This window comes from Peromyscus californicus, unplaced genomic scaffold (genome assembly GCF_007827085.1).
Source record: "Peromyscus californicus insignis strain IS unplaced genomic scaffold, ASM782708v3 Scaffold_12__1_contigs__length_115047231, whole genome shotgun sequence".
Lineage (NCBI taxonomy): Eukaryota > Metazoa > Chordata > Mammalia > Rodentia > Cricetidae > Peromyscus > Peromyscus californicus.
In genome coordinates this window covers 69,516,490-69,541,659 of record NW_026294413.1, presented here as the reverse complement: position 1 = coordinate 69,541,659, position 25,170 = coordinate 69,516,490, and the positions used below count along the sequence as shown (strand labels likewise).

At 47.3% G+C, this 25,170-nt stretch overlaps 1 protein-coding gene across 1 annotated transcript; it reads right to left on the bottom strand.

Annotated features, from left to right (window-relative positions):
• Positions 1–3,031: 3,031 nt before the first annotated feature.
• Haus4 (HAUS augmin like complex subunit 4) lies at positions 3,032–15,235 on the bottom strand. Its single transcript, XM_052733252.1, has 10 exons — positions 14,899–15,235; positions 13,276–13,349; positions 11,292–11,434; positions 11,072–11,203; positions 10,072–10,206; positions 7,626–7,722; positions 5,576–5,721; positions 5,345–5,475; positions 3,628–3,696; positions 3,032–3,483 (listed from the first exon to the last, which is right to left on the bottom strand). Exons 2-10 carry the CDS (start codon positions 13,328–13,330, stop codon positions 3,306–3,308), a joined length of 1,086 nt encoding a protein of 361 aa, XP_052589212.1. The 5' UTR covers positions 13,331–13,349; positions 14,899–15,235; the 3' UTR covers positions 3,032–3,305.
• Positions 15,236–25,170: the final 9,935 nt, after the last annotated feature.

Here is a 25,170-nt window from a genome sequence, read left to right as displayed (position 1 = left end):
GAAACCCTGTCTCGAAAAACAAAAATCAAAACAAAAAAAAAAAAAAACAAAAAAAAAAACAAAAGAAGCAGAGTCAGGATTGCTGCAAGTTCAAGGCTAGCCTGATCACATAATGAGACTTATTTAGAAAGAAAGAAAGAAAGAAAGAAAGAAAGAAAGAAAGAAAGAAAGAAAATGAAAGAAAGAAAGAAAGAAAGAAAGAAAGAAAGAAAGAAAGAAAGAAAACGAAAGAAGGAAGGAAGGAAGGAAGGAAGGAAGGAAGGAAGGGAAAAAGAAAAAGAAAGAAAGAAGGTCTAGAGAGATGGCTCAGAAGTTGAGAGCACTTGCTGTTCTTCCAGAGGACCCAGGCTCTGTTCCCAGCACTCACATGACTGCTCACATCCATCTGTAACTCCAGTTCCAGGGGATCTGATCCCTCTGGCCTCCACAGGCACTGGCCACTGATGTGGTACACAGGTATGCTGTGCATGCCAGCAAAATGAAAACAAGCTTCTGCCCTCCACCAAAGAATACCCTCCCCCAAAAAACGCCGGTTGCAGCTTGGTGGTAGGGTGCTTCCTGAGCAGGCACAAGCCTCTTGAGTTCACTCCCCAGTGGGGAGGAGGGGGAGGAAGGTGAAAAGAAAAAGACCAGGAGAAAAGTTAACCAGGAAGTGCGCACCTGTAATCCCAGCACATAGCAGAGGCCTGAGGATTGAACTGAAGGTTGGCCTGGCCTACACAGTGAGACCTTGTCACATTAAACATATGAAGAAATAGGAGGAGAGCACACATACACACAACCCCAGCTCTAGGAGCTGAGGCAGGAGGACCATGAATCTGAGGCCAGCCTTGACCACATAATACTAATTTAAATAAGAAATGAATGAAACCTGACATCCAAACGTAAGACATTAGATTTTACTGAACCTGAGATCAGGAAAAGAAGTTTGAGAAATTTGATGACCTGTGTAATAGCCATTACGGAATTATTAACTTTTATGAATAACAATTTTATTCGTTATACAGAGGAATGTCCTAGTTTTTAACAGTTGCCTCCTGGAATCTGTAACTTCCTGTAAAATGGTTCAGGGAAAATGTATATATTTATATCTGAATCTTTAATAGAAGGGGGAAAGGGGGCGGGGCTAGAGAGATGCCCAGTGGTCAAGAACACTAGCTGCTCTTCTAGAGGACCTGGGTTCAATTCCCAGCACCTACATGGTAGTTCATAGCTGTCTGTAAGTCTAGTTCTAGGGGATCCGACAGACTCTTCTGGCCTCTGCCTGCACCAGGTACACAGATGATACACGTACACATGCAGGCAAACACCCACATCCATAAAATCATAAAAATAATTTTTTTTGGTTATTTTTTTGAGACAGGGTTTCTCTGTGTAGCCTTGGCTGTCCTGGAACTAACTCTGTAGACCAGGCTGGCCTCAAACTCACAGAGATCCACCTGCCTATGTCTCTCGAGTGCCAGGATTAAAGGCATGGGCCTTTAATTTTTAAGCAAAAAGGGAAAGGGGAAGGAAAGGAGCCAGAAAAAAGAGCAAAATGTTATCAATATCAAATGTAGATTTAAAATATATTGGTATTCATCCTGCTATTTTTCAATGTCTCTATAGATAAAACTTTCTCTAAACAGTGTGGGAGAGAAATTGCTTCCGTGGACCAACATTTGTGTACAGATAGTAGTTAGCACCATTTACAGAAGGGTTTAATGTAAAGTACAAGACTTTGGTTCTTCCTAGGCCAGTCCTGACCTTCATTTGACCTCAGCAGAAGGCTCCAGGTGCTTGCTCTGGACCAGGGTTTCATAGCTTCCGAGTGAAGCCTTCTGCTCCTGCCCTGCTCCCAAGCTGACACCAGCAGACCCCTGCCTGGCCTCACTAAGCGGACTGTAGAATTGTGTCCTCAGGGTTCCCACTCTTACTTTTGGAGAGGCATTAAGTCCTTATGCCACAGGAGCATACATGGCTGTGTCCGAGGATGAGCCGGATGCCTGGCTGCTGTGGAACATTTGTTTATGCTGTATTTGTTTAACTATGTAAGGATGGGTTGCATTTGCGTTAAGTAAAATTGACTTGGGCTCAGAGGCGGGATTAGGAACTAGTTGACAGGAAGTGGCAGGGAGGGGCGGAGCATGTGTTTTTTAGCTGGGGTAGTGTGGAAGGAGGGAGGCCTCTGGGGAGGCCAGCTAAGGAAGTTAGCCAGCTGCTGCCCTAACTCTCTGAGCTGCAGGTTTTCACCCTGGCCTTTGAATCTTGAGTTGTATTAGAACGCTAAGAGATTTAGTTAGAATGACCTTCGGCATCAGCAAGGGAGCCATAGCCTGGGGGATTTCTCCCCAGGCTAAGGCCTGAGTCGCAGGGCTGCTAGTAGTTTCAAGCACAGACACTGTGGTAAAGGGAGAAGAGCAGCTGGCTGCTTTATTATAATTGCCCCCACGGCAAACCACAGTGACGAAGTAGTTTCCAGTCTTCCTGAGCACCTAGCACTCCTCTGGAGAGTGTAGACAGGTCCAGATCGAATCCACTTCCTCTCTTCCACTGGGACTCAAGGGCAGGCTGGCACATCTACCTTTGGATAGGATTCCAGTTCAGCTCTATCTTTGGATCCACTGAGTTCTTCCGCCTTACTGTCTCGGTCACTGTTCTACTGCTGTGAAGAGACACCACAACCACAGCAACTCTTAAGAAAGCAAGCATTTAACTGGGGGGTTAGGTCCACTAACATCATGGCTGGAAGCATGGCGGCATGCGTGACACTAGAGCAGTAGCTGAGAGCTGCGTCCTGATCCATAAGCAGAGACCCTGGACCTGACATGGGCTTTCAAACTTTAAAGCTGCTGCCACCCCCCAACCCCCCTCCCACCAACACACACACTTCCTCCAAGGCCACACCTCCTAATCCTTCTAATCCTATCAAATCCATGGTAACTAAGCATTGAAATATATTGGCCTATGGGGGCCGTTCTTACTCAAACCACCATACTCACACACACTTCAATGCTCTTTTTCTATCTTTGCAAGGAAAATGACTAAAATCTTAAGACATAATATTACTACTTTATTCAGAAAATAATATTACATAGGACTGATGCAAACAGATATGCATAAAATTATATAAATCTGATAGCTACATTTTTCAGAAGAGACCCAGTCATTGTGAACAAGGAAACCAGGAGGCTGTCATGACTGCAGTGTTTTAAGCAAGTGTCCCCACATTCCCTTACAGGGGAGGTGGTCCATTGAGCAGGAAGAGGAGGTGGTGGCCATGTAGAATCCATGCTTCCTGGCTCTGCCTACACCCAACGCAGTGGTCAGGCCTTGCTAAACTCCTGGAGAGCCCAACGCTTGTTCTCCACTGCCAGTTTGAGCTGGGTGTACTCCTTCACCAGGTTCTCAAAGTCTTCTCCCAGGACCTCATAGGTTTTCAGGGCCAGTCTCGACTTCTCCATGTCCTGCTCTTGTAGGCGAATGGCTCCCTCCAAACGGTCCCTAAGAGCCCCGGCAGAGAAAGTTCAACAGAAGGACGTAAGTCCTCAGAAAATAGATAAGTACAGAAACATGTCACCATGAACACATCTGAAGAGCCTGGGAACAGGCCGTGAAGAGCTGTGTCTGGTTCTTAGGGGCTCTTACCTAATGAGACAATGCACTTCCACTTTCTCAGCACTGTAAGTGTCAGACAAAATCTTCAGCTCCTCCATCCTGACAGAGGGAAGAAAGAAATGCTCTATGGAAGATCCCAAACCAAACAAGAGTTTAGGGGCCAGCAAGAGGGTTCAGTGGGTAAAAGTGCTAGCTGCATTAGCCTAACAACTGAGTTTAATCTCTGGGACCCATGTAAAGGAGGAAGATGAGAACTGGATCCACAGACTTGTCCTCTGACCTCGACATGCACTGTGGGACATACACACACTAATTTTTTTTTAAAGATTTATTTATTAAAGCCAGGTGGTGGTGGTGCACACCTTTAATCCCAGCACTCAGGAGGCAGAGGCAGGTGGATCTTTGTGAGTTCGAGGCCAGCCTTGTCTACAGAGTGAGATCCAGAAAAGGTGCAAAGCTACACAGAGAAACCCTGTCTCGAAAAACCAAAAAAAAAAAAAAAAATTTATTTATTAGGTATAAAGTGTTCTGCCTGCGTACATGCAGAACACCGGAAGAGGGCACCAGGCACCAGATCTCATTACAGATGGTTATGAGCCACCATGTGGTTGCTGGGAATTGAACTCAGGACCTCTGGAAGAGCAGCCAGTGCTCTTAACCTCTGAACCATCTTGCCAGCCCACAAACTTCTTTTAAAGTACAGTTAAGAATGGCCAATAAGCCGGGCGGTGGTGGCGCACGCCTTTAATCCCAGCACTCGGGAGGCAGAGCCAGGCGGATCTCTGTGAGTTCGAGGCCAGTTTGGGCTACCAAGTGAGTCCCAGGAAAGGCGCAAAGCTACACAGAGAAACCCTGTCTCGAAAAAAAAAAAAAAAAAAAAAGAATGGCCAATAAATTGGGGGCTGGAGAGATTGCTCAGTGGTTAAGAGCATTTGTTACTCTTGCAGAAGATCTAGGTTCAATTCCCAGCACCCACAAGGCAGCTCACAACTGCCTGTAACTCTAGTTCCAGGGAATCGACACCCTCTTCTGATCTCTGTGGCCACCAGAGGTCATTCATGCAATCCTAACACTCACACACCTAACAAAATAAAAATAAATTGAAACAGAATTTTTAAAAAAGAACAGTTAACCCTGCTGTGGTGGTGCACGCCTTTAACCTCAGCATTCAATAGGCAGAGGCAGGTGGATCTCTGAGTTCAAACTCAGCCTGGCCAATGTAGTGAGTTCCAGGCCAGCCAGTTAGCCAGGACTGCATAGTGAGACCCTATCTCAAAAAAAAAAAAAAAAAAAAAAAAAAATCCAGAGTAGCTAGCCATAATCAAAATATAGAAATGAGATAGACAAAGTCACCATGAATCCCCAAGCAACTGACCTCAGAGTAAAAGGCTACAAAATAAATACTTGAGCCGGGCGGTGGTGGCGCACGCCTTTAATCCCAGCACTCGGGAGGCAGAGCCAGGCGGATCTCTGTGAGTTCGAGGCCAGCCTGGGCTACCAAGTGAGTTCCAGGAGAGGCGCAAAGCTACACAGAGAGACCCTGTCTCGAAAAACCAAAAAAAAAAAAAAAAAAAAAAAAAGAAAAAATAAATACTTGAGAGTAGAAAGCTTTTGGGTACCACAAAGAAAGGCTAATTATACTGCCGGGTGACACTTCTTGGGACCCACTGGTACTCGGCATGGTGAAGAGAGATGAGGAAACGGGTGGAGGAGTGGCAGGGAGACAGAACCCAGGCTCACAGCTCACCTCATCTTAAGGATCATGGCACTGCACTTGATTTCCAGGTACTGGGCATTGATGCGGTCTAGCTCAGACTGAGTCTTCAGCCGATGCTCCTGCAGAAGTCTCTGCAGCAAGGTGAGGCAGCGGAGAAGCACCTGAGCCCCGGGAGGAAGGACAAGCAAGTCATGAGAAGCCTTGGCTTACCGGAAGGGCTCCTGGGGGTCAAACCAGGAGAGCAGGCCACTCCCAACAAACCTGGGAGTAGGTAGCCCTCTTCTTCTCCAGCAGCACCAGCTGCTCCTTCTGCTGGCTCTTGGCCTCCAGGCACTGCTGCTTCTCTCCCACCAGGACCTCTGACAGTTTCCACACCTTCGCGGCTTTCAGCGTTTCTCCATCAGTATCTGGGCAGAGACAGGAGGACAGGAAAGCCCAGTAGATACCACCCTACAAGGGCCTCCGTCAGCCAGGCAGTGGTGGTGCACATCTTTAGTCCCAGCACTCAAGAAACAGAGGCAGGCGGATCTCTGTGAGTTCAAGGCCAGCCTGGGCTACAGAGGGAGTTCCAGGACAGCCAGGGCTACACAGAGAAACCCTGTTTTGGAAAAAACAAAAGCTTTACAGGACATTTGTCTAATGCCCTGTCCTAGATCCTAAGTCCTCCCTCTTCCCTGCTTTTCTTTTTCTTCTTTTTTTTAAATTTGTTTTATGTATATGAATGCTTTATCTGCATGTACAACTTTACGCCAGAAGAGGGTATCAGACCCCACAATAGATGGCTGTGAGCCACCACGTGGGTGCTGGGAATTGAACTCAGGACCTATGGAAGAGCAGCCAGTGCTCTTAACCACTGAGCCATCTCTCCAGCTCCTCTTTCCTGCTTTTCTAACAGTGTCTGCATCTTATAGTTAGGCTCTCCCACGCTGTAGCCCAGGCTGCCCAGGAATTCAAAGTAATCAACCCGCTACAGCCCCTGGGGAGCTAGGTAGTCCCGTGTTTTTGTTTGTTTGTTGAGAAAGGATCTCACCGTGTAGCCCCGGCTGCCTCCGAACTTACTATGAAGACCGGCTGGCCTGAAACTAAGAGATCCATCTGCTTGTGTCCCAGAGTGCTGGGATTAAAGGCATGGGCCATCACACCCAGCTTACTTGGGTTTCTTTTTAATTATGTAATAGGGGTGTGTGTGTGTGTGTCCATGTGAGTACAGGTGCCTACAAAGGCCAGAGGTATCACAATGCTCCTGGAACTGGAGTTACGGGCAGTTGTGAACTGCCCACTGTGGCTGCTGGGAATGTCCTCCGCAAGAACAGCCAACTGCTCTTAACTGATGAGTCGTTTCTCCAGCCCAAGCCTTTATTTATGTGCTTATTTATTCCTTTATTTATGTGTTCTGTATTTTTAAATTATGTGTACACATGTGTATACGGCTTTGTGCACGTGTGAGTCCAGAAGAGGGCACCAGATCTCATAGAGCTGGGGTTCTAAGCATCTGTGAGCCTCCTGACATGGGTGCTGGGAATCGAACTCAGGTCCTCTGCAAAGAGCAGGGGACTCTTAGCCACTGAACATCTCTACAGCCTGTACTCCACAAAATAAAGATGAGGAAGGCACAGATACACTGAACTGTGCTCACCGCCATTCTGATCCTTCTGAGAAAGCAATTCATCTTTTCCTGAAGTGAGAAGACGCCACCCAGCTCAGCACCTTCACAACTAAAAGGAGTCCTTATAAAAGTATTTGTTTTAATCCTACTACCTAGGAAACAAACATTTCTGATTCTAAAGTCTCAGTCAGAGTAGTCAAAACTGGGCATGGTGGGTCATGCCAATAATCCCAACACTTGGAAAACTGCTGTGGAACAATCCTTTTCCACACTATGAATATGTGTTACTCTCACTGGTTAATAAAAAGCTGACAGGCCAGAAGCTGGGCAGGACGTTAGGCAGGAAAGCCAAACTGAGAATGATGGGAAGGAGGGCGGAGTCAGAGTTGCCAGGAAGAGGCAGCAAGATGAGAATGCCTTACGAAGGAAAGGTACCAAGCCACGTGACTAAACATAAATAAGAATTATGGGTTAATTTAAATGTAAGAGCTAGTTAGTAATAAGCCTGAGCTACCAACCAAGCATTTATAATTAATATTAAGCCTCCCAGGCGGATCTCTGTGAGTTCGAGGCCCACCTGGTCTACAGAGAGTTCCAGGACAGCCAGGGCCACACAGAGAAACCCTGTCTCAGACTTGTCTCAAACCCTTATCAAACTGAAAAGCAGGCCAGTCAAGGAGCCTGGACAGGACAGGCGGCTCTCACCTGAACTGGGGTCGTGGTAGCACAGCAGAGTGAAGCTCTTCCTCTTGAGCTGCTCCTCCACCTCCAGCTGGAGCCGAGCTCTCATCCACACAAAGTCCTAAAGAGAGCACACAGACCACTGGCACCAGGAACACCTCGCTAATGGGCCTGAGGACACGGGCCGCCTCACAAATAACCAAAGAAATGGCATCAGAGAGCATGGGATGGAGGTATTTGGGGGACCAAGGCCAGAGACTACATGAGACCCTATTTCCAAAACATAAATCCTAACACTAAGCAAGCAAATTATGCTATATCCATACAGTGAAATCCTACCAATGGTTCTGTTTGTTCTTCTATGGTGGGTATGGAACTCAGGACCCTGGGCATGCTAGGCACGGGCTCCACCACTAGGCATCTCCCCATCCCTGGGAGTGGTTTAAGCTGATACAATGAAACTATCAAGCACCCAGTGCCTAGACAATGTTCAGAGTGCTACTGGAGGTTATCATTTTATTTATCTGTTTATGATTATTGTTTTCTTATTGTCGTTGATTTCTTGGTTCTTTGAGACAGGGCCTCTCTACATAGCCCTGGCTGTCCTGGAACTCATTCTGTAGCCCAGGCTGGCCTCAAATTCACAGAGATCCGCCCGCCTCTGCCTCCCGAGTGCTGGGATTAAAGGTGTACACCACCACCGCCTGGCTTTGTTGTTTGTTTTCTGGGATACACTTGTTACACAGACCCAGGCTGGCTTTGAACTCACAACTCTGCTTCAGCCCCCAAGCACTGGGTTTATAGGCATGAGCCTCTACTCACTTTGTTTTGTTTCTGAGACAGGGTCTTACTGTGTTGTGTGTCTCTGGCTGGCCTAGAACTAGCTATATAGACCGGATTGGACTCGAACTCATAGAGATCTACCTGCATCTGCCTCCCAGGCGTTAGGATTTCTTCTTAAAGGTTTATTTATAAGTTTACGTCTGTGGGAGAACATGTACACGGGAGTGTAGGTGCCCGTGGAGTCCAGAAATGGGTGTCAGAACCCCTGGAGCTAGAATTACAAGCAATTATGATCCTCCCCAGGTTGGTCCTGGGAACTGAACTCAGGTCCTCTGCCAGAGCAGTATGTGCTCATGCACTGGGCCACCTCCCAGTAGCAGTCTCTACTTTTGAAATACCAGGGTGTTGCAGGATATCTGATCACACTGTGAACCCCAAGATTTCGTTATTTACATAAAATCAACCATACATCAAGAGACAGAGCAAGCAACCAGTTGACTGAAGTAACCAAACACAGTGAGGGAAAGTTGGGAGGTCGGAGAGAGACCCACAGGAAGTAGAAGGGAGGGACATCCGGTTGGAAGAGGTTTTGTTTGTTGTTTCGGAAGGTGTAGGAGAAACCCTCTTTCTGAGATGACCTCAGAGGAAGGTCATCCTGCTGCTTTCTCTGCCTCTCGGAGCTAGTGGGTTTTCATCCCAGCATCTGATAGAGACTTAGTTAAAAAAACATTTGGCTCCAGACATTGGGGCAGCAGCAGAGGCCACAAGACTCAAGGGTCGGCCGGGCCTTGGCCTCAGCAGCAAGGTGGCAGCAGGCTCAGGTCAGCTGATGTGCTGTAGAGAAAGCAACATGAGGAGATCCAACACCCTTTCCTAGCCTCCTCAGACGTGTGGTGCAGAGACATACATGTAGGCAAAACACTCGTATACATCTGAAAATGAGAGAGTGAGCAAGGAGAGTGTAACAGCCTCAACATGATTTTATAACAACACTACACTTCACTCTTTCAGTCTCTGCTTGAGTGGCAGAGCAAGATGACCATGGGGATTTCATCTGTGCATCTCATTAAGATGTATCTCAGTAAGACGCACACACTGTGTGGCCACGGAGGCCCTGAGGCCTGCCTCCTTCAGGAATCACCTGGTGCAAACAGGGCTGCCCTGCCAAGCACAGAACGAGTAACTGGAGCACCGAGACGGACAGAAACACTACCGGGGTTGGGCAAATGGGGCGTCTAAAACTGTCTGTCACAGACTCAGACGTGGACTCTGGGAAGGAACACCAGCTAAACCCGAGAGGGCAGTGACGGAGCACCCAGCGCATCCAAACATCACGTAAATGCTCTCGTTTCAAACAAAAACAAAATGCAGTGCTAGATGTAGTTTTTCAGATATCCCGTTCTTGTATGTAAGGTTTTTCTTGAGTCTGACCATAGGACGACCTGTGTGAGAAAGGTAAAGTGCTTGCCTGGCACACAAGAGGCCTTGGGTCTGATCCCCAGGACCTCACAAATCAAGCATGGTGGTGCATGCCTGCAGGCCCAGCACCTGGGAGGTGTAACCAGGAAGCTCCAAGTTCAAGGCCAACCTGATTAAACACACGAGACCCTGCAGGAAGAGATGGAGAGACCGAGGCACAACTGAGATACAAGAACTGCAAAGATTTGCTCCAGTGTCTGCTTCCCACCTGTGAGGGTGGCATGAGCCCCAGGAGGTCAGCCTTCTCGAGCCCGAGCAGTGGGGGCATCTCCGTCTCCTGGCCAGGCCCTGAAAGTTGTGTGAGTTCAGTCACAAGCAGTCGCTGTTCAAGGGTCTCATGAAACTGAGAAGACAAAAAAAAAAAAAAAAAAAAAAAAAGATAACTATAAAACTTTTGACTGCCAGGCGGTGGTGGCGCACGCCTTTAATCCCAGCACTTGGGAGGCAGAGCCAGGCGGATCTCTGTGAGTTCGAGGCCAGCCTGGGCTACCAAGTGAGTTCCAGGAGAGGCGCAAAGCTACACAGAGAAACCCTGTCTCGAAAAACCAAAAAAAAAAACAACTTTTGACTTAGCTGGACAGCGGTGGCACATGCCTTTAATCCTAGCACTCAGGAGGCAGGCCTATCTCTGTGAGTTCGAGGCTAGCCTGGTCTACGGAGCGAGTGCCAGGACTGTCAAGGATACACAGAGAAACCCTGTCTCAAAAAACAAACAACTTTTGACTTGGCCTTTAATCTCAGCACTCAGGAAGCAGAAGTAGGCAGATCGCTGTGAGGTTGGGGATAGCCTGGTCTACATAGCCAGTTCCAGGCCAGCCAGGGCTACACAGTGAGGGTTACACCCTGTCTCAAAAGAACAGAACAAAAAGAACTTCATCCCCACTTCTTTTACCCCACCGTGCACCTCTTCTCACACTTTGAAAAGTCCTCAAGTCACCACTTTAGGTCCCCTCCGCCGCCCCCCAACTCCCTTCCTCTCTCCCTCCACCCCCCTCACCTCCTTCCTCTCTCCCTGTGTCCATTCTTTCTTACCTCCTTTCCTCTCTTCCTACAGGGTCTCACTGTGTTGCCCAGGCTGGCCTCACATGTCCACACTGCAGCTCTTCCCACAGCCTCCCAAGCCCTGGGTAACAGTCCCAAGCTGCCACAGCGCTACCCTGGTGGCTCTCATCGCTGTAACCAACACTACCTCACTTCTTCGGCCTCACCTTTTTGTCTTCCGACGTCAGATTCGTGTCTTGTGCCTTCACATAGTAGTCCACAAGCAGCTCTTGGATGACTCTCTGTAAGATCTCGTACCTCAGCCATGCTGTCTTATGCAACCGAACTTCATTCCACGCCTCCAAACAAGACAAAACCCCCGTCTGAGACTCTTCTCTCTCCAGGCCCTGACCTTCCTCCCTCCATCCCTTCTCCCAGGGGCCTTACCTGGGCCTGCTCTTTCGCCAGGGTGAGGCTTAAGCCACTTTCATCCAGATGCTGTGAGAGGCTGAGCAACAGTTTGCTGAAATACGGGTTCTGAATCAGGTCCTCTTCAGTCAGGGCACAAGGAGGAAACTGCTTGTCACACACTTAAAAAAACAACAAAGCAAACACATGGACTCCTTGCTTTAATTGGGCATAACATCACTTACTTCTGAAACAAACAAACAAACAAAAGACAACCCTGGCTTTGAGTAGGGAAATTCTGTAAATAAAATGGGATTTAAGTGGAAAAATAAAGCCAGGGCAATGACATACATCTGAAGTCCCTGCTGCTCGGGAGACTGAGGTAGGAGGGTCCTTTAAATCCAAGAGTTTGAAATCAGTCTGAGAACACAGGGTCAAAAGCAAATAGTTGCTGTTTAGACGGCTTAGCTCGTACTAAGGGTACTGTCACCAAGCCTGATGACCTGAGTCCACTCCCCGGAAACCACACGGTGGAATGAGACCACCGACTCCTGAAATGTGTCTTCTGATCACCACGCTTCAGCGCTCACACAAATAAATATAAAACAAGTATTTGGATGTGGTGGCACACACTTGGAGACTGAGGCAGGAGAAGGAGAATTAGGAGTTCGAGGCCAGCTTGGGCTAAGTGACTTCCAGAGGACCCTGTGCTACCTTGTGAGGCCCTGCCTCAAAACACAGTCACAAATAAACCGGAAATGATGCTCAGATTAGCAAGTATTTACTTTATCTATGAGGGTATTAACCAAGGGGAAACAAGTGTCTGATAAAGTTGCCAGGGACACGTTAAGCAGGGGTTCTTTTTTTTTTTTAAAGTTCATCTTTTATTTATTTATTTATTTATTTGTTTGTTTGTTTGTTTATTATTTATTTATTTATTTATTTTCCGGAGCTGAGGACCGAACGCAGGGCCTTGCGCTTGCTAGACAAGCACTCTACCACTGAGCTAAATCTCCAACCCTTAATTTGTTTGTTTGTTTATTTATGTATACAGTGTTTGTTTATTTATTTATTTATTATGTATAGAGTGTTCTGCCTGCAGGCCAGAAGAGGGCACCAGATCTCATTACAGATGGTTGTGAGCCACCATGTGGTTGCTGGGAATTGAACTCAGGACCTCTGGAAGAGCAGCCAGTGCTCTTAACCTCTGAGCCGTCTCTCCAGCCCCAGCAAGGGTTCAACCACCAGCTACAGCCCTGGTTCCAAAGTTAAGGTCTTGGTAAACGGGAATGCAGGAGTAGAGGGTGGAGCACGTGCTTGCTGAGGACTTGGTTTGCTTCCTAGCTCTGAGAGAGGGAGGGAGGGAGAGAGAGGGAGAGAGAGAGAGAGAGAGAGAGAGAGAGAGAGAGAGAGAGAGAGAGAGAGAGAGAGACTGAGACTTTAGTACAAATCACCAGTAACCAAAATACCTCATCCACACAAAGTTACTAGAATCTTTTTTTTTTTTTAAGGTGTTCTATGTAGCCCCAGGCTGGCTTTGAATTTGTGGTCTTTTACCATTACCTACCAAACATGAAGATGTTTCCTTTTTGGATTATTATATCCTAAGTCATTTTAGGGAATAACATCTTTTATTTTCACTTGCAGGCAGAAAGTTGAGTGTGGCGGTGCACACTCATAATCTCTGAACTGTGAGGTGGAGGCAGGAGAATCAGAAGTTCAAGGCCAGCCTGGGCTACAAGAGAAACATGAACACACAAGCAGGAAAGAAGCCATTAAGGGACAGGCCAGCCACCCTTACCTTGGCAATATGTTGCCAATACATCACGGCACGCAGCATCTACTGCACAAGTGGATTATGAATCCGCAGGAACAGTTGGTCCAACCCGCTTCTCAAACCAAGTCCTCCAGAGCCTCCTGAATTCTACCTTCCTCAGAATTGGGGGATGCACCCTTTTCATCCCGGGAGGCAAGGATCTAGACAAGAGCCCTGGAGACGCCTTCTGCAGACATCTACCCTTACCTTGCTGCAGGATCTCCACCCCTTCTCCAGGTGAGCAGAAATCTCCAGATGCCATCTGACTTTCTTGGTGGTACCTGTATGGAAGGAAACTGCAAGATGAACAACCCCCCGGCTGCTCTGGGTCACGCTACCTCAGGCAGTCTCACAAGCCCAGGCTGGTCTCAAACTTCGTGCCACGGAGGCAAGCCTTGAACTTCCGATCTTCGACTGCCTCTGCCTCCCAAGTGCACCCCCATATCTTGCTCAGAGATGTTTCTTCTAGAGAAGGGCTATATCAAATGTCTGCCTGGCAGTGGTGGCGCACACCTTTGATCCCAGCACTCGGAAGGCAGAGGCAGGCGGATCTCTGTGAGTTCGAGGCCAGCCTGGTCTACAGAGCGAGTTCCAGGGCAGGTTCCAAAGCTATACAGAGAAACCCTGTTTCAAAAAAAAAAAAAAGGAAAAGGAAAAGGAAAAAGGAAAGAACAAAATGTCTCCCAAGCTGTCCAAAAAAATGTCTCTTTCTAAAGAAACTACGCTGCCTCACCCCCACCCCACCCAGTCCACTGGGTGCCCCCTAGCATTACAAACTGTTGCACTCATGTTCCCAGTAAACTGGGGAGTGGGGGGTCCAAGTGTGCCTCTTCCCCAGTGACAGCTCAGCTATGGAGCATCTCACTGGTTTGTGGCGCTTCTCTGACTCTGTCCTCTCATGGAAGAGCTGTTTGTCTGGGGACAGGAGTGGCAGACAGTTGAACCACAACCGCTTTTCCTATAACAGCCCTAGTAAAGTGCACCTAGAGGAGGAGGGCACAACAGTGTACTGCAGACTGCAGAGTGGACACACTATGGGTGCTTTGCTAGAGCCTGGAGTGCCTTGGAAGGAATGTCATCAACAGAGGTCAGTGAGAAACTGAACAGGAACATAAACATCGCCTGCCCATTCTTTCCCGGTGTTTGCTCCACGCTGACCTCCAAAAGGTGGCTGAGCCCGAAGCAGGGCTGACCCTGAAGCTTATTAGGACTTAACGCTTCAGGTCCACAGAACATTGGTTTATTCGCTCCTTTTCTGAGTCACATGAAAGCAACTAGTCGTTTGTTTTGTAACGTTGATGCAGCTGAGGAAGCGCGATGCTAGGCCTTAATTTGTGGCTCTGCCACCCCGATGCTTCTGTGTGAGGCTCAGGGAAACGCTTTCTGGTGCCAACCCTCTTCCACCTGCAAAACCGCGATAACGATTCTTACCTTGCATTATGAATGAATAACAATCGACTTGTCAACAAAAGCTATTTAGTTAAGTTCAGTTTTACCAATTCAGTTTATTGTTGAGCTACGCCTTCAAATAAAGTTTTGAGGGCCGGTTAGGCACACAGCCACGGGGGTTTCAACCGGCTCGGGGTCCTCAGCCGAGCCGCCGGCCTTCAGTGGCCACAGGACAGGACCTCAGGCTGCACCCCACCCTGCACCCCACCCTGCGCGGGCTGCGGGAGTCACAGGCGCGGGGGTGGCCAGCTTCCAGCCCTCCAGCCGTCCCCGCACGCTGCACTGGACGCAGATTGATTTTCCAGGTGTTTTCACAAGAGGTGACCCTTACAAGGCCCGAGATAATCAAGATGCAGAACGCGCTCTCCGCCGCCGACCTACCGTCTGGGCCGCCAAGGAGTCCGGAGGGCGAGCGCGGCCTCGCCGCGAGAGCTCGCGGACGTCGAGAGCAAACCTGCACACCTCGCTGGCCGAGCGCCGAGGCCGGGGACTGCCGGGGTTAGACGATCCCGCCAGGAGTGTAGGCGGAACCAGTCTGAAATCGGCCGGGCCGCGGGGCGGGGCGGGGCTGCGCTGGGCGGGAACGGAGGCCCCGCCCCGGGAGCGCGCACTCGGCTCAACCGCCTGGAAGTTGGCAATTTACCGGTTTAATGGGGCTAAGGCTCGGAAGGCTGTAGTTAGAGGTAGCGGCCCAGCCCGGGAGCTTAGGTGGTTCTCGAACAAATCGCACCTTTACCGGCTTCCTCTTGGATGTGTTTTTTTTGTTGTTGTTGTTGCTGTTGGTTTTAGATTCATATATATATATATATATATATATATATATATATATATATATATATATATATATATATATATATATATGGTCTGGCTGTGGTCTCGCTGTGTAGCCCTGGCTGTCCCTGTCTTGGGACTCGCTTTATAAGCTGGCCTGGAACCCCAGAGATCCGCCTGCCTCTGCCTCTCCGGCGCTGAGTTAAGGTCTCACGCTCCCGCACCACGGCTGGTTTATTTTTTTAATTTATGCAAGTGGGCGCGCGCATGCGCCACACGTGTGCAGTGTTCACGCCGGCCAGAAGAGGGAGTCAGAGCCCTGTGAACCGATATTACAGGTGCCTGTGAGCCGCCAGATGCCGGTTCTGGGACTTGAACTCAGGCCCTCTCCAAGAGAGGTCAGTGCTCTTAACCACTGAGCCATCTCCCCTGGCTATTGAATTTCTTAGCCCAGCTTCCTCTGCCCTCCCCTTGTTTTATTTTTAATCACGTTTTATTGATTGTGTGTGCTGTGGAGGTCAGAAGACGTTGCGGGAGTCGTCAGTTCTTCCCAGACGTAGGTTCCAGGGGTGGAACTCAAGTCACAGGCTTGGCAGCAAGCTCCTTTACCCATTCAGCCAAGTTAACGGCCCTGTCCTCCCCTTTATTTCTCATTCTTCATTCAAGCCCTACTCCTGCCTACACTGGTTTTACAAAACTAAGGGAACCCAATCAGGAAGTGAGTTATTTTAGGATATAAGATGTTTAGCTGGACGTGGTGGTGTTCAACTCGTCCTTCATTCCACCTGCTCCGGCGACTGAGTCAGGAAGATCTTGAGTTCAAGGCCCGGCCTGGGCACCATGTTGAAGTTGCCACCCCCCCCCCCCACCCTCATCAGAGTGAAAGTTTTATATGAAATAAACTGCTTCAAAGTTATTAGCTCTCTTTTTCAAGCTCTGTTTATTTTACTGTTATTTATGTGTTGGGGGTGTTTTGCCTGAATGTCTGTGAACCACTTCCGTGCTTGGTGCTCTCGGATCCCCTGGAACTGGTTACAGTTGCCACCATGTAGGTGTTGAGAATCAAACCCAGGTTTCTAAAACAGCAATGGTTGAGCTGTTTCTCTTACATAAGAAAACAAACAGATACAGTGGAGCAAAGTGTGCTAGGAGATGGAACTGTTCACTTCTTCCTTTAGAACGAGCTAGGGTGCTTGCCTTTAACCTCAGCACTCGGGAGGCAGAGGACAGACTGGTCTACCTAGAGAGTTCCAGCCAGGGTTGCATAGAGAGATCCTGTCCCCGCCCCCGCCCCCCCCAAAAAAGGAAGAAGTAGAGGCTTCCACTAGTATACACAGAGGAACGATCCAGTGCAGAAAGATTTTATGCCCTTGGTCAGAGCATCAGCTGCCATGTTTCGTGTTTAATGCTAGAGTGCCCTGTCATTTTCCAAGGCTTTTAAAAATTGTTTATGCTCCCTCAGTTCCGCAGCGCAGCCTCATTAAATGCCAGGCCTACACACAAACAGTGCTCAGGACAAAATAGCAAGCATCTACTAAAATTTCATCTCCCAAGTCTTCAAGTTCTTAAATACTGAACTACAAGGCTTTGGCTGAGGGGTTCTGAAGCACACGAGGCCCTGAGGAGGTGAAGGTACAGAAGTCTGCCTTCCAGAAGGATGGAGAAGATAGTGGTGGAAGCCTGGCATTGAACAGACCTCCATAGGCCATTATCTCTTCCCTCTTAGTCCCTTTCAGGCCATGAGACCTTGGGCTACAGCTCTCCTTCCTGTCAAAAGGGGGATAACACGTTTCTGGTTACTCCAATCTCTTAGCATTGATGTAAGATCAAATGAGATAATGGCTAAAAAAGACTATGAAAGTGAGGTGTTTTATTAAGTGCCTTGGGAGACACAAAGATAAATGTGACCTAATTCCTACCCTGAGGAAATTCACAGCCTATTGAGAAGACACACATGAGAAGGAAAGAATCCAAGGCAGTAAATAGGTGTCGAAAGGGCAGTTTAGATTATAAATACCAGAGAAACTTCAAGAGGGGACAGACATTTCTCTGCAGAAATAGATAGGAAAGACTGTGAAATAAATCTTATTTTCACTCTACCTGAAAGGAGAGAAAAAATTGAAAACATTTAGAATGAATGAAAGAGTCCAGCAAATTGAGGCAGAGATGGGGTATGGCTGCGTTGTAGGTGGCAGGACCCTGGGTCATCTGAAAGTGTGGGGGGGAGGGGTTCATGGGTGAGCTTTCTTTGAGACGAGAGAGTTCACCCCCTAGACTCTAGAGGGCTAGGAGGTTAGAGGAGCCTCCTAGCTGTCAGAAATGCAGCAAAGGCCCAATGGTGACAGACTTTAATCCCAGCACTTGGGAAGTAGAGACATGAACCTCTGTGAGTTCAAGGCCAGCGTGGTCCACATAGTGACTTCTGGGACAGTGAAGGCGATGCAGAGAGACCCTGTCTCACAAAACAAAACGAGCAAAAATGGAACTTCAGCAAAGGAATGCAAATCGGACACCCCCCCACCCCGTGTCCTTGAGCGAGAACCCCACCTCTATAGCATGCTTCCTGTCAACCGCCTTTTCCCACACATTTTTTTAAATACTCATTCTAGTATTTTGGCAAAAAAAAAAATTTTTTTTTTTTTCTAAAACAAGGTTTCACTGTGTAGCTTTGGTGCCTGTCCTAGATCTCACTCTGTAGACCAGGCTGGGCTGGAACTCACAGAGATCCTCCTGACTCTGCCTTCCGAATGCTGGGATTAAAGGCAAAGGCTGGAACCACCACGACCCAACTCGGCACAAAATATTTAAAGAGTTTTGTAGTAACTCTTCACTATCACAAACCAGTTACTGAACACCCTCCAAAACTCCTCAGTGTCCGGCACTGCGACCCACACCACCATTCCCAGCGTTCGGGAGGCTGAAACAGAAAGGATCCCAAACTTGAGGCCAGCCTGGGCAACTCAGTGAGATCATGAATTAAGAGCAAAGATAAGAGGGATTGGGGATATTGCCAAGTGATGGAGAACTTGCTACGAGTGTGTGACATCCTGGACTCAATCTCCAGCGACATAGATAGACAGGCATGTACATACATACATACATACATGATTGGTTTTTATTTATTTTTGAGACAGGCCTCAAGTATTTCAGGCTAGCCTTAAACTTACCAATATAGCCCAAGGCTAGCCTTGAACTCCTGATCCTCCTGCATTCACATTTGATTATTCACCCCAGTAAATAGTCAAATTTAAAAATAAAAATATAATAAAAAGAGAGGGCATAGTGGTAAATACCGTTAATCTCAGCACTGGGGAGGCAGAGGCAAGTGGATCTCTGTGAGTTCAAGGCCAGTATGATCTACATAATGAGTTTCAGAACAGTCAGGGCTACCTAAAGAGACCCTGTCAATAAATAAACAAACAAACAAATAAATAAATAAACAAGGCTGGAGAGATGGCTCAGTAGTTAAGAACACTTGCTGCCCTTTTAAAACACCTAAGTTTCATTCTGAGCACCCACTTTTGGGAGCCCACAGCCACCTGTAACTCCAGTTCCAGGAGATCCAACACCCTCTTCTGCCCTCTGTGAGCCTCCACACACACACACAGACACATACATGCACATAAATTAAAAATACTATAGTGTGAGCCAGGCAGTGGTGGTGCACACCTTTAATCCCAGCACTTGGGAGGCAGAGGCAGGCGGATCTCTGTGAGGCTAGCCTGGTCTACAGAGCAAGTCCCAGGACAACTAGAGCTATGCAGAGAAACCCTGTCTCAAAAGACCAAGAAAATAAAACAAAACTATAGGCTGGATGTGATAGTAAACACCTTCAATCCCAGCACTGGGGAGGCAGAGGCAGGCAGATCTCTGTGAGCTGAGGCCAGAGTGCTCTACAAGGTGGATTTTTCTAGGATTGTATGTAAGTGGAATAAAATTAAGATGTGTTCTTTTGTGGGGTCTGATCACCATAATTATTTTGACAGATCTTGCTGTGTGGCCCTGGCTACTGAGATCAAATGTATGCACCAACAAGAACAGCCTGGTGATGCCTCTTTGTGGCTGAGGGTAACAAGAACTCTCTAAAAGCCTTGGTTTATCTGGGTTTGTACTCAAGGAAGAGCTTCCTCCTTCCCCCCCAGCACCTACCTGCACTGCAGGATGTAACAGCACCCACCGGTTGACAGAATGAGCTTCCAACACTCCCTCGGCGCTGGTCCCCCTACTTTCTTTACTGGTCCAAGAAATGTTGGGCCTTTGTAGGCTGCTGTCTTCCCTGGGCTGTGTGAATCACCTTCTACTCTGCCACACTCCATGTACAAAGCACCACCATTCAGTTCTTAACTGCTCATTAATGATGAAGCCAAGACTACGCCTGAGCTAGGTTCCGGCCAGGCTGTAGGGGCGATGCAAGACAAAAAAAACCAGGCAGAGCATCTATTCTCGGTTAAGGTTTTCAAGACACTGCTCCTAACCCAGGCTTCTGAAAACCTTTGTGCATTTTAGCTTGGAGATACATGGAAAGGGGAACCTGAGAAAAGTCTACTTAACCTTTCAGACTTGGATTTGTTGCATTGTTTAAAATTGCAGAAAAGAGTGGAAATTTACAGGATTTTTGTAAATCCTAGACAGGAAACAAAACTAAAGAAAGAGTTCCAGCCAGTATTTAGTATTCTGTTAATGATACTAAAGGGAGGGAGCCTTGAAGTCCAATATGCTCAACACTAAAGGACGGCCTTTCAATGACAAGTTGCAAAGCTCGGACATGAAAACAGCCGTGGGTTGGCATGGCGGTTCTCACCTGCCATTCTAGAACTCAGGAGGGTGAAGCCAAAGACTGTCTCGAGTTCAAGGCCAACCTGGACTGTGATGAAACCCTGCTCAAAAAGACAAAAATTAACTGGGCAGTGGTGGCGCACGCCTTTAATCCCAGCACTTGGGAGGCAGAGGCAGGTGAATCTTTGTGAGTTCGAGGCCAGCCTGGTCTACAGAGCTAGTTCTAGGACAGTCAAGTCTACACAGAGAAACCCTGTCTCAGAAAAAGAGAGAGAGAGAGACAGAGAGACAGAGAGACAGAGAGACAGAGATGGATGCTCTACAGCACCCACAAAGACTGACTAGACTTAGTGGCTCCCAATAAACAAAATCAACAACATCAACAAATAACAACAACAAAAGCCTTCAGGATCAGTCTGCTTACAAATCACTTGTTCAGAAAAAGTTATGAACATCAGCTGTACCACTCAGACGGTATCTGATAGATACATTATGGACTGAGGAACGAGTGTCAGGCAATTGTTTCCAAGGCATTCACTGGAAATGAGGGTATTCAGAGGGACAAAGATTCATGATTAAGCTAGAAAATGTCATGGCCACTGTAAGTGCACGATTTGAGAAGAAATCAAGACAGGTAAAAGAAAATATGTAATCAACCTTTGACTTCAAATGAAAATTTCAAGACAGATGTTTATAATGTACCATTTCGGCAATAGCTTAGCACTTCTGAGGGAATTCTAAGCCCTGCCCCTGATAGCCTCAAGGGCTTGCTGGCTGTTTACCAGAACTTGTTACACAGATTTTCACAGATCGCAGTGAGCCTGCTTTACCCTGAGACACTATTGAGAGCTGGAATATCAACTAGCCCTGATAGAAGTTTTGGATCTCAACGAAAAGCAAAGAAATTGACTCAAAAAACAGGACAGATTGAAACAATTTCTGCCAGAGGACTATGAGATTGTGAAGGGACTTTTTCAGGAGAGGAAGGCTTTTGAAAAACCAGGCCTGAAGCGGAATGCACACAGTTGCCGCTGTAACTGTGTGCTGTTGTGACTTGACTGAAAGCATGCACCATGCTGAGGAAAGCATTTCCCTAGGGGGCTGAAGAGAGGCCTAGTCATTTACGAGCATTCGTGGCTCCTCCAGAGGACCCTGATCAACTCCCAACACCCACATGGTGGCTCAGACTCTGAAACTAAAGTGCCAGGGGATCCAACACCCTCTTCTGGCCTCCATGGCACCACATGTACGTGATATACAGAAATATGTGCAAACAAAACACCCATACACATTAGATAAGTAGTAGACAGACAGACAGATAGATGGATGGATGGATGGATGGGTGAGTGGGTGGGTGGGTAGACAGACAGACAGACAGACATAGATATTTAGCTAGTAAGCAAGCTAAGTTGCTGATGAACAAGGTTTTCTCCCTTAAAATTCATATACTAACTAGGAGAAGTAGGCCATCCCAAGGGCATTTGGTGTTTCATGCTTGAGAAGAATTTACACTGTGATCTTGAAACGCCTCCTGAGATTAAAGCCTTCTGATAGAAAAAACCAAAGCAAGAGGAAGCTAGCAGTTGACTGCACACTCCATATTCTATTTACCAGTGAGAAATTTAGCTCAGCTAATTTATAGGATGCACTCATGATAGCTAAGGAGGTTACTGCATTTAAGTTCATCATGACCAACTCCCCTGTATTAAAAATACTCAAGCACGGATGATTCTGGAGTGAACTTTTGGGGTGTGGTAGGCATTGCAAAATGAATGTTATGGTTCCTTTAAGTGGTTAATAATGAGATGAGCACTCATACCTTTAGTCCCAGCACTCAGGAGGCAGAGGCAGGCTGGTCTCTATGAGGTTGAGGCTGGCCTGGTCTACACAGCCAGTTCCAGAACAGCCAAGGCCTGTCTCAGTGAGACCTTGTCTCAGAAAAACAAGCCAAAAACAACAAAAGCAGTTAATAATGGAAGGTTTTCTGCCTGGGAAGCCCATTAGAATCATCCAAATGAGGAATTATTGACCTAAAAGTCTACAAGGACGGGGCAGGTGTGCACTGTGTGAAGGTCAGCCTTAATACCGGTGAGGACTGTGACAAGCCAAAAAAGGAATACACAAAGAAGTCCAACCGATTCAGTTCCTAAGCTGACTGGACCCGGCACTCAGGGTACACAAATAGATGCAGAAAGTGGGGATAAGCTGCCCTGCTAGGTGGTGACAGCTGCCATGGGCCCTGTTGGGGTTCCTCAGAATCTCACTAGGTAGCTCAGACTGGCCTCAACTTACAAGCCTCAAGCCGTAAACTCTCAAGTGCTGTGAGTACAGGTGTGGGCCAGCATGATCCCTAGTGCTTATCCTGCACAGGCATTTTAAAGAACAAATATTATTATTCTGTACATACGATTTTGGTATATGTTTATTGTGAATGATTTTTACTTTTTTGTTTGCTTTTGGGGGTTTCCTTCCCTCCTCCACAGGGTCTCATGTAGCTCAGGCTGGCCTTGAACTCACTATGTAGTCAAGGACAACCTTGAATTTCTGATCCTCTCACCTTGACTTCTCAAGAGCCAGGATGAGGATGACAGGTGTGCACCACCCCCTCAGCCACCTTTTAAACACACACACACACACACACACACACACACACACACACACACACACACGTCTTTCTCAAGAGCACTGTTAATGCCTTTTCAACTGAATTAATTCGGTTACTTCCAGGCTCACGAGCACCTGTAACTCTAGCTCCAGGGGAGCAGATGCCCTTTTCTGGCCTCCATGGGCACTCACACACATGTTATATGCCCATACAGACACATACACATAAATTATAAATAAAGTCAAATAAATGACCAGGCATACCAACATACACCTTTGATCCCAGCCTTTACGGGCAGAAGCAGGCAGATCTCTGAGTCTGAGGCCAGCCTGATCTACAGAGAGTTCCAGACCAGCCAGGGCTTCACTGTGAGACGCTGTGGGGCAGAAGCAGGCAGATCTCTGAGTCTGAGGCCAGCCTGATCTACAGAGAGTTCCAGACCAGCCAGGGCTTCACTGTGAGACGCTGTCTCAAAACAAACAGGAACACAGCAACAGCAAAACTGAGGGCTAGATAAGAGTGAAATCTGCTCTCGCAGAGGACCTGATTTCTGTTCTCAGCACTCATGTTGAGCAGCTCACAATCGCCTGTAACTTCAGCTCCAGGGGTTCAAAGACCTCCAGGTTCCACGAACACCTGCATTCACATGTAGGTACACACACAATCTAAAATAATAAAACTGGCAGGCAGTGGTGGCACACATCTTTAATCCCAGCACTCAGGAGGCAGAGGTAGGTGGATGTCTGTGAGTTTGAGGCTAGGACAGCTAGAACTGTTACACAGAGAAACCCTATCTCAACAACAACAAAAACTAATAATAATAAAACTTAAGAAAAAAATTTGAGAGACAGAAGGACAACATCCTGTCCTGATGATGCCATCCTGAAATCCCAGCTACTTAAAAAACTGAGATAGGAGGACCCTAGGATGAAGGGTTGCTTGGCAATTCACTGAGATCCTGTTCCAAAATATAAAGTTAAAAAGAAAAGTCTGGTTGGGGTGATTGTGGCACATAATCCCAGAACTCAGGAGGCAGAGGCAGGCGGATTCCTGAGTTAGAGCGGCCAACCTGGTTTACAGAGTGAGTTCCAGGACAGCCAGGGCTACACAGAGAAAATGTCTTAGAGAGAGAGAAAGAAAAGACAGACAGAGAAAGGCAAGGGAGGTTAGCTTAGTTGGTAGAGTGTGTCTTTAGGATGTATTGGCTTTGGACTAGGTTCCAGAACCACTGTCCCCTAACACACACCGGATAGTCTGGCTGATTGAGTTCGTACTAGTATGCACAAGGCCTTGGGTTCAATTCCCAGCATCAATAATAACAACAGACCTCTCTATACATAGACTCTGCACTTAGCAACAGAATTTCTACTGTGGGCTGGCACTTCCTGATCTGCAGTCAAGCTGTAAAGCCTCGCTCATCAGCACTCTGTACCCTGGGATATTAGGTCTTTTATTCATAACCATCAATTACTTTACACTCTCCTTGACAAGTTGCTTATAATCTCAAGCCATTTTATGTGTGTGTTTGTCTCCCTGGCTAGACTGTGCCCTTCAAGGGGAGGAACCCTCTTCCAGAGCATTCTTTTGTTTTGTTCGAAATTGCTTCTGAGGGCACTTTGGCCACAGTTAGTTCTAATTAACAACATAACAAACACAAACCAGAACAGTTTTAATTTCTGTTGCTTGTGTCCCTCAGTCTCCCCAAATCGTCATTTCAAAGTGCTTTTCTCACAATGAGTAAGCCTGTGTCATTTACCTGTGATGGTGTCACTATGATAAGGGGTAATGGGAAGAGGTGAAAGGTCCTTCATTCACCTTCAGGAGTCATAACGCGCCATCTAGGTGTGTGACTCTGGGTGAGTCACATTACCAAGAGATGCTATTTTTTTTTAAATTTATTTACTTATTATGTATACAGCATGTATGACTGCAGGCCAGAAGAGGGCACCAGATCTCATTGCAGATGGTTGTGAGCCACCATGTGGTTGCTGGGAATTGAACTCAGGACCTCTGGAAGAGCAGCCAGTGCTCTTAACCTCTGAGCCATCTCTCCAGTCCGAGATGCTATTTTTGCTTCTGGTGTGTATGATGGATGTGTGTGTTTGGGTATGTGTATGGTGTATGTTATATGTGTATGATAGATGTATATGTATATGTGTATGATGTATGTATGTGATGTGTATATATGTGTGTGTGGTGTGTATATGTGTGCATATGTGTGTGTGTATGTATGTGATATACGTACAAGAGTATGTTCCATATACACACACAAGGCTAGACCGGGTCATGGAGCATCTTGATCACTCAGTCTTAACCATTGGAGACAGGGTCTCTCACTGAAGGTGCTTGGTGTAGGCTGACTGGCCAGCCATCCTCAAGACACAACAGGCTGTCTCCACCATGCTTGGGTTACAGTGCACACAGCCATGCCTAGCATTTCACCTGGATGCCAGGGATTAGAACTCAGATCCTCATGCTTGCACAGAGCAGGTGCTCTTAAG

What these genes read in the sequence shown, in the direction of transcription:
- Haus4 (XM_052733252.1), bottom strand. Translation starts at nt 13,330, where the DNA reads ATGGCATCTGGAGATTTCTGCTCACCTGGAGAAGGGGTGGAGATCCTG. An exon ending in TGGCGAAAGAGCAGGCCCAG is followed by an intron (nt 11,204 to 11,291) that starts GTAAGGCCCCTG and finishes TCTTGTTTGGAG; the next exon opens with GCGTGGAATGAAGTTCGGTT. An exon ending in GAAGTGCATTGTCTCATTAG is followed by an intron (nt 3,484 to 3,627) that starts GTAAGAGCCCCT and finishes CGGGGCTCTTAG; the next exon opens with GGACCGTTTGGAGGGAGCCA.